The sequence below is a fragment of the Eptatretus burgeri genome, chromosome 10 (genome assembly GCF_056783735.1).
Source record: "Eptatretus burgeri isolate ZD-2024b chromosome 10, Ebu_testis_v1, whole genome shotgun sequence".
Lineage (NCBI taxonomy): Eukaryota > Metazoa > Chordata > Myxini > Myxiniformes > Myxinidae > Eptatretus > Eptatretus burgeri.
In genome coordinates, this window is record NC_140970.1 from 96,924,193 (window position 1) to 96,940,116 (window position 15,924).

Here is a 15,924-nt window from a genome sequence, read left to right on the forward strand (position 1 = left end):
GTCAAAGGTTATTTCAACAGCTGTCAGATTCTTTCTAACACAAAATTACGTTGCTTTGCAGAAGAGAAAAGTGTTGTGAGAACACCCAAGTACAATTTTCAGAGCTATTGATCGGCTTGTACACTGAACGGGTTCCTACAAAGGGCTTTGCATCCACATGCTTTCGTGCAAGGCAGTCCACTCCGTGCACATTTGCACCGATCGAGTTGAGCATGACTCACGGCATTTGCATGTCGTCAGTTCTACACAGTAAGCAGTAATAGGCTGTGCAGTCATGAGTCGCGGCTGAAATGTCTCGTTGCCATCTTTGACGACCTGTTCCCACCCACAGTTCTCAGGTGCAGGTAGATGTGGTTCAGATTCCAAGGCTCTTCTCCACACAAAAGTCTGGTAGTGCACTCGCTTGATGTGTAGAATCAGAGCATCGCGAGTTGGAGGCAGATTCTCAATAGCTTTGGTCAGACTGAGAAACAGATCACATCTTACTCGCTGAATTGAGTTATCTTGGCCATGAGGGTCATAAAGCCTGCAGACAAATGACTCAGCATCTGCAATCACACTCTCATCAGGAATTTCCTAGGTTATTTGCCTCGATTATTCAACAGGTGGGAGTTGTTTTGAAAGACAGCCCATGCAGATCGCTTCGCAATTCCAGCAAACTGGCTTGTGCTGTCTGAACCTGTCACTGCATGAAATGCCAGAAGTGACTCCCTCTGCGAATCTGGGATATTGATGGAGTCAATGGGAATGTAGTGTTGCTTTTTGGGTGTCCCTGCATTCATCCAGAGAAAGGGACTGAGATGCGGCTGATAGGCAACAAGGAGAATGAGGACATCAGTGTCCTGAAGCCACATGAATAATGTCTTGGCAGATGCTCAGAACTTTGTTCTTGGTATCTGTCTCATCCGCTTCTTCATTGTCCATCTTGTCAGTGCTGTCACCACCACAAAGAAGCTTTACAAGCATGTACAGGGTTTCAGGTACAATTCGCTCTGCATTTTCTGTGTTCAGTCCACCGATAATGCTATGCCCTGGAGAGTGTTTTACGTCACTGTAAATCTTTATGCCCACTCTGAAGATCCAGCTAAGAATTTCGTTCTCATGATGAGGCAGACTGCACTGGGCCAATTCATCTTCTTCAGAACTTTCACCTTCTTCAGATAAATCATTCACAGCAGTTCTCATGTCAAACTTTGTCACAGTTGAGGACGCAACTATGAGGGGTTTTGTGACATCCAATGGCTGCACGAATGTCACCTTGTCACTACCAAAGTGAACCTCCACTTTCTGCTTGAAATTGTAGCTTTTGTAGGCTCCAGCCTCAATTCCAAAATCATTCAATAACAGCATGCTGTAGTGTTCCCAGATGTTTTTCAGGGTAAACACATGTCCCTTCTGCAGCTCTTTCTCAAGCTGGTTCATCACATTTCTGAAACAGATGCTTTCAGGAGACTGGTTTTTCTCTCCACTCTCCTTTTTATACTTTCTGCGAAAAGAAACATAACACTTGAGGTGATATTTACCTTCAGCTGCCATCAAGTCTGAAACACCTGCAAACCTGTGACGCATGGTGGGGTCAAATTGGGCCAAACTAAGCATCCTGGATGATGTGTGATCAAATTCAACATTTGTCAGGACACCAGCTTTTCCAGGAATGTCAGTCTGGCAGAAAGCGCATTTTGACCAATCCATAGCGCTGTGCGCGGATCTTAGTGACTTTGGGACATGGTATTTCTCTGAGGAACCTGATGTTGTGGGTATCTCTTCTGCGTAAGTCACGGATTGTGGCTGAATCCTTGACTTCAGTCTGTCTATTTTTTGTGCGTGAGTAAAGTCACTATAGCAGAATTTGTGCCATTGAATCTTTTCGACGTGCTCCGGTACAGAATATTTTCTGATTCTTGAGAATGAGTCAACATATTTAGCGTCATTATATTTCTCTCTTTCTTTGCAACATTCAGCTACAGTTTTCACACCAACGATTGTAGTCTTTCGAAGTGGCGTTGACTTGCTAGTTTTTGAACTGTCCTGGCAAATAAAGCATTTATTCCAGTCTACATGCTCTTCTTCTTCTCGATCCCTTGAACCTCCTGTGAGAAATCTTGCGGCTTTCATTTTTCAGTTAGTCCTGGGTAACAGAAAAACGCACAGTTATGTAGTTTAGGTTCATTTTATAGCAAAGTTGTAAAATTCATTGATTGTGGTTTGTATAATCAGACATTCTAATTCGAGCCTGAACATTTCTTTAAAAATAATATAGTGAAAAACAAGTCATATTATTTTTAGAAAATGGATGGAGCAATGTTTTTTTCTATACTCCCATCAGCTCAGGCATGCTCAAAAACATGGAAATCGACCCTAATTTTGTAATTTCATGTCAATTTGCGGCTGAAATATGACGAAAAGTGTATTTAATGGCGACCATTTTGTAAACTGTCATGGCGGCCATACTATCCATATCCAGAGTTGGCAACAAGTTGATTCACGTTTCTGTGTGTCTGGACAGTCAATTTACACCTGTTGCACTATTCTAACACGGAATCAGCAGGGTCGTACACTATTCTGCATTGGGCCTCCTGACTACATGGGGCCCCTATCACCTCAACCCCAGAGAAATACACATCGAACCTTAATACAACACAAACAACCTCGTCAGCAAGGCCATGCAACTTAAACTCTTCATTTTCACAAACAAGGTTCATCCAGCCATCACACAAGAAACCAAATTGCACGAAAAAAAAATACCGACCATCCCCAACTATGCATCGATGTGCTCAAACAGCCCGAATGCCAGAGGTGGAAACCTCGTCACATACATTCACAATTCAATTTGATACTCAGATATCACACAAGACAAAAAAGCACTTTTACCACCAGACAACACATTTGAATTTCAAGCTTTCAAAATAAAAAACGGTTCACAAAGCACACACGAACATCATAAACATTTACATACCACCAGACGCATCCCCGAATATACCAACCAAACACTCACCACAACTGCAGAACCTGTGCTCCCTTCCAAAACACCATCATCGGAGGGGACTTCAATGCCAAACACACAGCCTGGTACACTCATCATCAACCAAACACCAGAGGCCAAACCATTGCCACACAACGAAATTCGTTATATATACTGAATGATCCAGACCAACACACACACACACACACACACACACACACACACACACACACACACCCACACACACACACACACACACACACACACACACACACACACACACACACACACACACACACACACGTTCCAATAACTCATCACCAGACATAACATTCTGTTCTCCATCACTTTACACCACAACCAAGTGGAGAACAGTGCAGCAACTCCCTTCAGATCACCTTCCTGTCATCATTACCACAAACGTAGCTCGAGACTTCAACACAAACAAAAACAAAAGATTCACCAATTACAAAAAAAGTTACGTGGGATAACTTTGTGCATGACACTGAATAAGAATTCCAACAACTCAACAACATCACCAACACTGACATCCACATCAAACAATTCAATGTGATTATCACAACCACAGCAACTAAATACATTCCAAAGGGCAACATCAAAAATACAACACCAACTACACGCCAGAAATCACACTCCTCATAAAACGACGAGACAACCTAAAACACAACACACCAACACCCAAAACACCAGACAAAGTAGAAAGGATCGAAACACTAAACACAGAAATCAACAATAAAATAACAGTGAAAAAAGCAAAACTGGCACTCCTTTCTAAGCACACGACACACACTGGCACTCCACACCAGAAAACCACCAAAACACACTATTCTCACCACAGTAGGCATCAGCATAGCATTTGACACACTGCCAAAACTCTTACAAACAAAATACTCAACACAAACATGCACAACAACACCAAATGCAAGCTGGCCAAATACCTATCGTGCAGACAGTCATTCGTAATATTTAACGGTAAATCATCACGCACACAATACTTTCCTAACGGAGTCCCTCAAGGCTCAGTCCTCTCCCCCACACTCTTTAATTTGTTCATACATGAAATTCCATCACCACCCCAGAATATACAAATAGCCCCATTTACGGAGGATATAACCATTACTGAAACACATAGCAACATCAACCCTGGCACAGAACATCCTCAACCCTTCTTTAGCGCCCTACAAACCTGGCTCACCATCAACAAACTGAAAGTAGTCCCCTCAAAATCAACAGTCACTCTTTTAACAAATTTCATGAAGGAACATAGCACTGCACCACACATCACAATGAACAACATCCCGATAACACACCACACACACACACACACACACACACACACACACACACACACACACACACACACACACACACACACTCACACACACACACACACACACACACACACCATCTCTTTTAACACATCCATGTCATTCTCAGATCACATCAAAAACATTAAAAACTAGAACGGGCACTCGGTAGAGCGCATACCTTCGCCGCCGCTACTTTTTTCCGGGCACATTTGAAAAACGTCATTTAAAAACGTCCATGACGTCACAACCATCAGTCCGATGGACGTCAAATTTGGTGTTAGACGTCATTGAGGGCAGTCCAACAAAATGGAATGATAAACACTGAAAAAAATCGAAAGTTTAAAAATGACGTCATCTTGTGACGTCATTTTGACACACTTCCAATGACATCACTACCAATCGCGGACTACCATCCTGAAAGCTCTTATTTCATGGAACATTTTAACGTTGGTTTCATGTCAATAGCTCTATTAGATCTGAGTTATGCCTACAAGTATATTTTGACCTTGAGTGTGACCTTGACCATAGAGTTAATTTGCAAAACCTGTTCATAAATAAGCAGATATTTTGGTACTGATCATAATGCCTGGATTTGGGACAATTTCCTTTCCAAATAACATAGATATTTGAATATAAAATATCAGGACATTTTAGCCACAATTGAAAAACGTTATGTTCAAACGTCAATGACGTCATAACGGTCAGTCCGAACGACGTCAAATTTGGTGTGTGACGTCCTTAAGGTAAGTCCTACAAAACGGTATGATCAAAACTGATGAGGTCGAAAATTGAAAATTTACGTCATCTTGTGACGTCATTTTGACGCACTTCTGATGACGTCACGTCAAATCTGACACCACGTACCCGAAAGGTATTTTGTCATGGAACAATATGGCGTTGGTTGCATGTCGATAGCTGTCTTATGAAGGAAGTTATGCTCAAAAGTTTGTTTTTGACCTTTTCATGACCTTGACCTTGATCTTTGACCCGATCGCTCCCAAAATCTAATCAAATCGTCCTTGGATAATCACGAATCATCCCAGCAATTTTCATGCAATTTGGTTTAATACTTTCTGAGTTATGCGAATAACAAACAAACACACATATTCACAAATACATAAATACACAGCGACCAAAACATAACCTTTCGCAGAATGCGAAGGTAAATAGAGGCAATACCCCTGGGCACTCACCTGGTAGCAACTGGATAAGAAAACCAGGGAACCACTGGTAGGCATCAACGACCCACAAAATACTTCATGGAGAAGAAAGTAAATACCAATGGATTTTTTTTTTTTTAATGGCGTGAATAAACTTTGGTAAATCACGGGTGATGTTCAAAGGTTGTAGTAAAGTTTCATCAAAACCACGTGTGCGGTTTCTCAGAAGAAAGCAAATACATATTTTGGGGGGCAACCCCCACGTAAACCCCTTCAGGACCTCCTTCTTTTTTTTTAATGGTGTGAACAAACATTGACACATACCGGGTGATAAAGGTTGTGGTGAAGTTTCATTGAAATTGTGTGTGTAGTTTCAGAGAAGAAGTTGAAAATGTTTGTGGACGGATGGACGGATGAACGGATGGACGAACAATGTGCCATCCCATAAATATCCCTGGAACTACGTTCCAGGAGAGCTAAAAAACAAACAAACATGCACATCCAGGCTGCACACACTGAGGGCACTCACAGGCATCGACATCAGACACCACAAAGAAACATCATCACTAACATACAAACAGTACATTACATCAGTCATTAACTATGCCAACTCATTGTGGATAGGCCTCAAGCCTAATACACATCTCAACACCCTACAGACTATAAAAAAACAAAGCCCTTTGCATCATCACAGGTTGCACATGAACAACAACCATTGAGCACCTACACACAGAGGTAAAAATGCAAAAAATCAAAGATCACTTGGACATGAGAGGTGCACAGTTCCTTGCAACGGCAAGTGCCAACCTTAATCACTCTTGCCACCACATGTATAACCACCCACAGGCCCCTAGACAGAGTAAAGCAACACCACAGAGACACACAGAGACCATCCTCCAAAACATCCCCCAATGAATAATGGAAAGTACAAAAAACACATCCACACCCACATCACTATAAATTCAATCAAACTAGGCCCAAACAGTATCCTGGGCAGTGAAGCCCCACCCATCCATGACAAAGAACAACTGCTCTCCAGGTCTGATCATGTTCACCTTGCATGCCTCCGCTGTAGACACCACCCACAGCTCTTACACTACAAACACATACTCGACAACACCACTGGCGACACCTGTAACATCTGCCAGGCCACTCCATACACAGCAAAACACATGATGGAAGACTGTGCGGTACTGGCTCCACTTTGACAAGAGCACATAATCATATATGTGAGGGATCTCTGGGTCGCTCCTGGGAAGTCGATCGGCTATCTCCGTACCGTGAGCCTGTTTGAGCAGAACTGACTGGGGCAATACAACAACAGCAACAACAACAAACCACCATCAGTACTCCTCTGACCTTGCGACCTCCCCACTGCACCACCCCCCGTTTTTCATTGAGGTGATTTAAATTGCCAACATAGTGATTGGGGTTACAACTACACCACAGCAAACAGTGAGGTACTTCGTAACTGGGCATCCCAGTCTGATCTCACGCTTCTCTTTGATCGTTGGAAACCAGCAACATTCCACTCAAACCATTGGAACACCACGACAAACCCTGATCTGGCATAGTGGCAGGGCGACAGCATTGCAACACCGCCAAGACTGGTTTTAGATCGCTTCCCATGCTCCCTCCACAGACCTGTCCTCATTAAGGGAACCCCTCTTTTGGCCCCAACACCTTCCCACCTAGCTGAGAGATGGAATTTCCACAAGGCCGACTGGGATGGCTACAGAGAAATGACAGATTACAAGCCGGCCACACTTTCTTCCCCAGACTCCCTAAACATCAAGGAGGCATATCTTTCTCTTTGTGATGGGATCATTGCAGCCTCTAAGTCCTTCATTCCTCGTGGCTGCCACACAACATACATACCAGGCTGGAATCCTGAGTGCAAAAGGCTTGACGATGCCTTTATTCATGCACCGAATGAAGAGGAAGCTTCTCATGCAGCATCCAAGTTAAAATCCCGATAGGATGAGGTTCGCAAGTCACATGGCGAGAAGCTGTTGAAAGCATCAATTTTACCTACTCAAACCACAATGCCTGGCAGTCTAACTAGGAGAACAGTAAAACAACAACCCTCCCCTATAACTCGGGATTTAATTACCCTTACACTCGCTAATAATTGCAAATATCCACATCCGGATAAAGCTTTCTCCCGCAATGTCAAGTCCAAACTTCAGGAGATTAGGCACTCACCATCTGTTGATGTTGGCCTCAACAAAGAAGTTTCCCCACCTGAACTTGTGACTGCAATTGATAAACTCGTGTGGTAAAGGCCCCAAGCCCAGACAACATTCATGCTGAATAGCTTTTCCATGCAGGCTCTCTTCTTCGAGAGTTGTTTCGGACCTTCATGCCACACTGCCTTGCAATATCTCGAGTCCCACTGGTCTGGAAAAGAGCGAATGTTATGGCTATCCCCAAGCCCAACAAGCCGAAAAATGACCCAAAGAGTTACTGCATGATCTCACTCCTGTCAGTTCCCTTCAAATTGTTTGAAAGGGTCATCCTGAACAATAAAGAGTCACTGCTTGAGCAAGTTCTCCCGAATGAACAAGTAGATTTCAGGAAACACAGGAGTGCAGAGACCAGGTGCTGGCTGTCACGGAACATATCGAGGATGCTTTTGAGGCCAACAATAAATGTGGTGCACCCATGAATGATCTCTCATCTGCCTATGACACGGTAAGGCACCGCAACCTGCTTCTCAAGCTATATAATGCTTTTCAAGACAGATGAATGGTACAAGTCATCAATGAGATCATCTCCAATCACTGTTTTTGGGTGCTGATAAATGGACTACCCAGCCGGACCAGGACCCTTAAGAATGGTATCCCCCAAGGGGATTACAAGAGGATCTGTTCTTGCTCCAGCACTTTTCAACCTCTCTACAGCTGACTTGCCACACACTTCTGGGATGAAACTGGCTTATGCAGAAGACTATGCCAACCTAAAGACTTGTGACACTTTTCAGGACATAGAGCAGGCCTTGTTGTATGATATTTACACAATGTACAACTATTACCATCAATGGCGACTCCGTCTTAATGTGCAGAAGACCACCTGCTCAGCTTTTCACCTGAGCAATAAGAATGCCAATCGACAACTAGAAGCTCAATTGAATGGTACATTCATTCTTTTTTCCAACACACCGACCTACCTTGGTATGAAGATGGACAGTGCCCTTACTTTCTGCAACCATGCTGAGGATGTGGCTGGGAAAACGGCAACAAGGTTCAACCTGATAACAGGCCATGACTGGGGAGCAGATTTCATAACCCTATGCTCCACCACACTGGCATTGATGAATGCTCCAACAGAGTACTGTATTGCTGCTTGAGGTAGAAGCATACACACAAGGAAAGTGGATGTCCAGCTCAATTCTGCCCGAAGTCATCAATGACAGCCTCAGACAGACACCTACCCACCACCTACCTACCTCTCCTCACCACCTAAGATGAGAAGCAGCAACCAGACATGCTGCACTTAAAGCTTCTGACTCTGAAGTTCATCCCCTCTATAACAAGATGCACAAACCACTGCAAACTGAATGACTCAAGAGTCAGAAACCTTTCAGTGTGGCAGCTCAGTTTTACATTGAAGCCGACAGCTCAGAGAGCAGATAACAGTGGCTCTTCCTCTCAGAGTGGAAACGGAGGCAACCCTGAAGGCAGACTGCAGCATCTGCCAGCCATTTCCACCTCTCCAGCTGACTGCAGACTTCCATGAAAGGAGTGGTGCCACCTGAACAGACTGCGAACAGGCATTGGAAGATTTAAGGCTTGCATGTGTGACTGGAACCTGGCTGACACAGCAAGCTGTGATTGTGGAGAGCCTCAAACTGCAGAACACTTGGTGGAATAGTGTCCATCCACCAGTTGGTAGGAGGTTGGAACACTTTTGCACAGCTTGATCAGCAGGCCTGAGAATGGTTGAGATTTGCTGGGTCTACATGTTGAATGACTTCACGATCGGACCACACAAAAGAAGATTCAATCACTGGTTTACAACTTGGCACGGTAACAGAATTTTTTTTACCGAATATGACCTCTGACCTTTGACCTCCACTCCAAAATGGATTCAGTTCATCTTTACATCATGATACATACCTGTCCCAAATTTGACTTAGATCCCTTCAGCCGTTCTTAAGTTATTGAGGTAACGAAAACCTATCACAAACGCACAAATGCACACATGCAAGGATGGAATGACGCACAGACAGACAACTCGAAAGCAAAATGCCTCCAACGACTTCGTCGGTGGAGGCATACAAAAGAAATATAGTTTCCAGAGCATCAGAGATGTCATTTATGTGGATGAGGAACAACACTGGGCCCAAGGCACTGACCTGGGGCATTCCAGGCTCCACTGGGATTCAAGAGGAAATGGTTTTATTGATAGCAATGTATCAATAGATCCATTTGCTCTCCAATCAGCAAGCCAGTTATAAAGGCTTCCTTGTGTATCACAAGCAGCAAGCTTGGCAATCAGTGTAATATACCAGACTGCTTCAAATGGCCGAGATATGTCCAAGGAGATGGTCTTGATCTCGTTTGAGATTTAGGGCCTTAAATCAATTTTCACTGATAGAGGAGCAGCACATGGGATGGAATCTAAACTGATGATCAGGCTGCTTTTGAAAAGAGAAAATGCTTGATGTCAGAAGCAATGATGGATTTCATGACTTTGGTTATACAGTAATTGGAATCTGGTCTGTCATCAAGAAGATCTACATTTGTACTCTTCTTCTTGATGGGAATGATATTTGCTGACTTTCAGGCAAACGGGGGCAGATAAACGAGGACGGGCTGAAGAGCACAGACAAAAGAGAAGCAAACACAGCAGAGCAGGACTTGGAGCATTGGCATCCATGTCATCTGAGCACATCACCATAGCAGGGTTGAGGCTGGACATAACTTTATCTGGCTTCACGGTTTGAGAAGAAAATGCAATCCAGTGTTCAAACAGTGGGTATAAGGGGGTAAGATCGAGACATAGCAAAGTAGGTGAGGGACACTATACTTGGAGGCAAACGAGTTGAGACATTAAGCTTTATCTTGAGAAGGTTCTGTAGTGATGCCACCTGAGGTTTGGGAGGGGATAGAGTGCAAGTATACACCAGAGACTGACTTGAGAAGGCAGCACCACAACTGAGGTTCAAATTTTGTATTACATATCAAAAGTGTCTCACTTAAATTGTTTTGCATCTAATTATTCAGTCAGAATGGACCATGGTGAATCTAAGCAACTAAATGAGAAAGTAATCTCATCAGCTCAATGGTAATAAAACTAAAATTAACTCCTGAACCTTCTTTGCTGTTTCATAATCCTGTCCGTTGAGTGCATCCAGGCTGAGGTCCTGCCAGTTGCCCTCAGTCACACCAAGACATGCGATCTGGTATGCTTCCTTGTACATATTCCGCTCCAGATACTGGTACATTGGGGCTGACTGCAGAAGAAAGACAAGAGTAAAGTTATAATTTGTGTAAATATCAGAGAGTGTGTGTACTGTACATGAATCACATGTTTGCCAAAGACATTTGTAGACAGTGTACTTTAACCCTTTGAACCCCGAGCTCCTTGGACTTTCGGCTCCCCCACTCTGGGCTCCCTGGAGAAAAATCCAGCCGCTTGGGTATTTGGAGGTTTGAATAGCTGCCAGTAAACCGGCCGCTTGAGTATGTGGAATTATGAATAGCGGCTGGAAAAAGGGCTGCCAGGGTTTAAAAGGTTAATTTTCATACGAATTATAAGCATAACATGGAGAAATACATACATCGAGTGCATGAGATTAGAACATGGGTTCTGAAAATCATGAGTCACTGATTCAGATCAGAACACGAAACAAGCCAACCTATCTATCCCCTGCAAACTTTTCTCCATTTCTACCTGGGTTCTTCTATAAACTTGTTAAACAAGATCGGATACAAAATGTTACCTCACACTTAGCACATACTCACCTGTGGAACCTCTACAGCAGACATGGCATGTGCGTGCAGGCAAAAGATCCTGGAACCATTGTATCCCACCACAAATCCTTGCATCTTCTGTTTATGTACAGGGAAGTTCCTTGCCTTGATATGGAGGAAGCCACCCCCAGAGAAGCATAACATGTCTTCAGACTGTGTGTTCCAAGCCACGCTGCTTGCGTTTGGCTCCTATCATGTAGTGAGACAAGCAAAATTAATTTACAAACCAATTTTTAAAATGTCATTACACAGAAAAAAAAATACGTAAATGTGGGAAAAATAATTAATGGAACTTTTTTTTGGGGACCACTGCAAGACGCTGAAAATTATAGGGATGAACATGAGGCGGCTTGGAAAATACGTCTCACAATGTGCCGACTCAGAATTTGATGTTCAACAAATAAAGGAAAACAAAAATGGCTTTCAGCTTCAATATACTGAGAGCAGGAATAAAAACACCTTTTGTGTTCTTTATGGAGCATCAATTGAAGGCATTTTTACCTCTGCCACGAAGGTAGACAGAGGTTACGTTTTCACCCCTGTCTGTCTGTCGGTGAGCAGGATATCTCAAAAAGTTTTGACTGATTCCAACGAAATTTGGTGTGACAAGGACGAACTGATTATGTTGGGGTGAAGATCCAGATCCGGACACTAGAATTTAAAAAGTGATTCTTCACAATTGAGAGACGGGGGCAAATTTAGATCCAGTCGATCAGTGGGATACAAAATGTAAACAGCCCAGCAGAGGTATGCACTCTACTGAGTGCCGTTATACTTTCTAAAAGTTTTGTCACCATTGAAGTATTGGTCAAACCACTTCCTATTTTCTTCTGTTAAAGGAATACTTTAAAAGTGAAATCCAGTGTTTTCATTCACAAATGCAGGGGATACTGTACCAGAAAAATACTTGCCAAATGCAAAATTGGCATCAACGCGTTTGTGAATTTTATTCCCAACGATGAACAGTGAGCATGTCCCCTCTCTGCTGCTTGGATGTACTGTAATTACAGCATTTGACTTCTATCCTCTCTGCACTACTTTTATCCTGTCTCTCAAGGCTCATTTATACTGAACGTTAGCTTCCAATATCATCACAAATGCCTCCATGCATGGAACATATTTACTTCAACTGCCTGTGCAGTTTAATCTGAATGCACAGTTAACTCAAGGAGCAGGACAGGCTTCCATCCCAGGGTGACCTTGAGTCTGGTGAAGAAAATGTTGTCATGATGTTTCTAAGGTTCATCATGTGTTGGCAGAAGGGGTGTTTTAGACATCATCTTCTTTTGTAAGCAGCACATGGCTGTGGGTAACATCATTTGCTGGGGGCACAGCTGTTCCGCGGATGCAGTTCCCCCTCTAGGTCAAAGCAGGACTGGAATTTTCCCAGGGTGCCGGCGATAGCTCGCCTACTGTTCGTGAAGGACACCATGGGATCATCAACATCCACTAATGCTGGCAAATGGGACACCCAATTTGACAGCCATAAAACGGAAGACACACACATTGATGGATCAATTGGCCTGCCGACGAAACATCACATCGACGGTTTACAGCTGGGCTGAGATTCGTACCGAGGCTAGACAGCTCAGATGTGAATATGCATAGCTCGAGACAATTCTGCCAGCCTGGTGCTTTAATAGTGCCAAAGGAATAAAAGTGTGGATTAAGTTTAGAATGGAAGCATGATCAGGTGTGGAAACATCATTTGTGTGTTTACAATAGTAATCATTAAAGTATTGTAAACACACTAACTATGTTTGTGCTGATGGTATATTCATATACATGTATTCTGATTCTTACAGGTGTAGGATGTTGAAAGTGTGAACGCCCAATCTGTGTTGATTCAAGCCCCACCCACTTGCCCTCCCCAAAAATGATTATTAAAAAAAAAAATTTAAAAATAAAAAACAATGCTCATTTCTCATACGAGTATGTGCCGGTGCGTGCGTGGCCGTACGTGCAAAAAAAAAAATAATAAACTCAAATCGCGAGCCAGAAACAACAACCACACAGGACATTCCTTCGCTCTCGCGTGCCCATACGTGCGTGGCCGTACGTGCAAACCCCCCCCCCAAAAAACCTTTTAAACCGCGAGCCAGAAACAACCACACAGGCCGTTCCTTTGCTCTCGCGTGCCCATATGTGCGTGCCCGTACGTGCACCCCCCCCCCCAAAAAAAAAACAACAAAAATTTTTTCAAACAACCACACAGGCCGTTCCTTCGCTCTCGTAAACGACGACTGGGTTGGGGCATTGTGTTTATCTATAAATGCGCATAAGAAATCGAGAAATTATTAGAATACATTGTCATCACTATCCGGAAGTGGTGTGTGCCCGTACAGAATGTTCACATGCATTCCATTAATTATCGCTTGCATTGAAGTAACAACTGCTGTGATACTTACACACACAGAGTTAATTAAAATCCAAATTAAAATCAAGTTTACCTCCCTGTCTTTGCTTGCCATGACATTCGCTGCCATTGACCATTGCCACTCCTACGCCACGGTAACTAAGGCACCGATCCCTATCGTAACCGGCATGGCACGTGACGTCATCGTCGGCCGGCCGCGCACCAGCCTTCGCAGCCACGCCTACACAGCAACGTGTCCTTTCATTTGTTGGTAAATAAATGGCCATAACTTGGGAAGCAGTTGTCCGATTAATATCAAACCTTGAAAAGGCACATCCTCAGGTCCCCAGCAATATACCTGGCAGGTTTCAATTAGATCGGACCAGTGGTTGTCGAGAAACAGCAGTCACAAAAACACACACACACACACACACACATTGCTGGAATTATAGATAGATGCAGTTGAAAGTGAGATCTTTTTCTGTCATTAACGTCCTCGTCCTTCCGCTCTTCTCACTGTTTCACTTCTCAATCACACCATCTCCCCCATACCTCTTCATCTCCTTCCACCTGCCGGTCTTCTCCCCCACTTCCAACCTCCCCCTCCCCTTTCACTTACAACACATGCCACACAGGTTAAAGAATCCCACTTTAGATCAAGAGTGCTGGGAGCACCATTTTTGAAGGTTTTAGTTGAAACATCTCATGGTTAATGGAAAATTGTTCTCCTGAACATGCTCAAAACTCATTAGACCACAATAATCTCACAAATTTAGAACGAGTTAGTCATACATGAAGAACAGCAAGAAATCTTACATGAATGATGTCCGAAAATCAAGCATGTTTGGGTGCTTTTAATATATAAATGCTTTTGATGCCATTTTAGATAATTTAGGTCTTAGGGCTTGCTTGACTTGGATGCTGTGTCCACGAGCAAGTTCTGATCGAGCTCAGGCCAGAACGAGTTCAAGTGAGAACTGAGCTTTGTATTCAGGTGACTGGTTTTATTTGATATTAAATAAGTGTTAAACATAACTGGACATCAATGTGAGGTTTCAAAGTAAAAAATATCAGCAAGTAACGACCTAAATTAAGTGAAGTGAAAATATAACCTCTGTCTTCCTGTGTCTCCACACATGCCTGGCACTTTTGGACACGTGCTTTCTCCTGCCTTGAGATTTTTGGCCTGGTCACCGTTTTGCAAATAAATATGAGAAGAAGAATAATCTCCACTATAATATTCTCCCACAGTCTGAAACTGTCAATCTCGGGCAGAGCTTGGCTTACTGGCCTGACTCCACCCATAATTGTAACCTGAAAAATCGAATCATATGTCTGCATTTTGAAACTACTATGGTTTGACTTGGGGTTGATAGGTGACAAGGGTCTTGAGAAGGTGACACGACATATTGGTTTCAGGCTTCAGGTCTTAAGCTTCAGGCCTCTGGGGCGTGCTCCGTTAGCAAGTGGCTTGCTATCGCTTGCCAAGCCAGCATTCCGTATCAACGGCTTTACAAGCCACTAGCAAAGGCACAAAGCGGAGAAAGCGATTAAGAGAGGTGCTTGACGAGAGGTAAATGAGCCATTTGAAAAATTGGCTGCCGAAGTCAAATTCAAAACGATTGGTGGCTGTTTCTTCAACTTTGCTGTCATGGAGGACGATATTGAAACGGGAATTTCATACTTTTATTGTTACTTCAACGTTTCATCTGAATTCCTTAAAACCTACAAACATGCAAAAGTGAGCTTCTTCGCTCACTGCAGATCTGGGTAAAATCACAAACAGGTCCAACACGTGGAACATGTCTTTCAATCCGGACAAATCTCACCAAGGTAAACCAAGGCATTTAGGATCATTGGCATCTCCCGTGATGAGGCTGAGTCTTTGGGCCTCTCACTGTCTCACCGTAGGCAGGTCGGTGGTCTTTCTGTATTGTACCGTCTCCTTTCCGGTCTCGCACAACCCCCCCCCCCACCCTGTCTGCGATTTGTTCCCACCATATTTCCGCAGGGCACTCAAGGTCCGCCAACAACCCCCTTCTGGTAAAACGAATCAACAACCAAAATCACGAATCATTGCTCACCTTCACTCTTGCATTCTTCTTTTTTCCCACCTTTGGAATAAACTCCCTCGCTC

At 43.5% G+C, this 15,924-nt stretch overlaps 1 protein-coding gene across 1 annotated transcript in view; it reads right to left on the bottom strand.

Moving 5' to 3' along the window:
- The window catches only part of IFT122 (intraflagellar transport 122), a 252,835-nt gene that overhangs the window by 141,315 nt on the left and 95,596 nt on the right, over positions 1-15,924 (bottom strand). Inside the window, exons 15-16 of the mRNA XM_085899537.1 lie at positions 11,423-11,620; positions 10,771-10,911 (exon numbers count right to left, since the gene is read on the bottom strand). Of these exons, the coding sequence (XP_085755663.1) occupies positions 10,771-10,911; positions 11,423-11,620 (339 nt within the window). The remainder of the gene's footprint in view (positions 1-10,770; positions 10,912-11,422; positions 11,621-15,924) is intronic.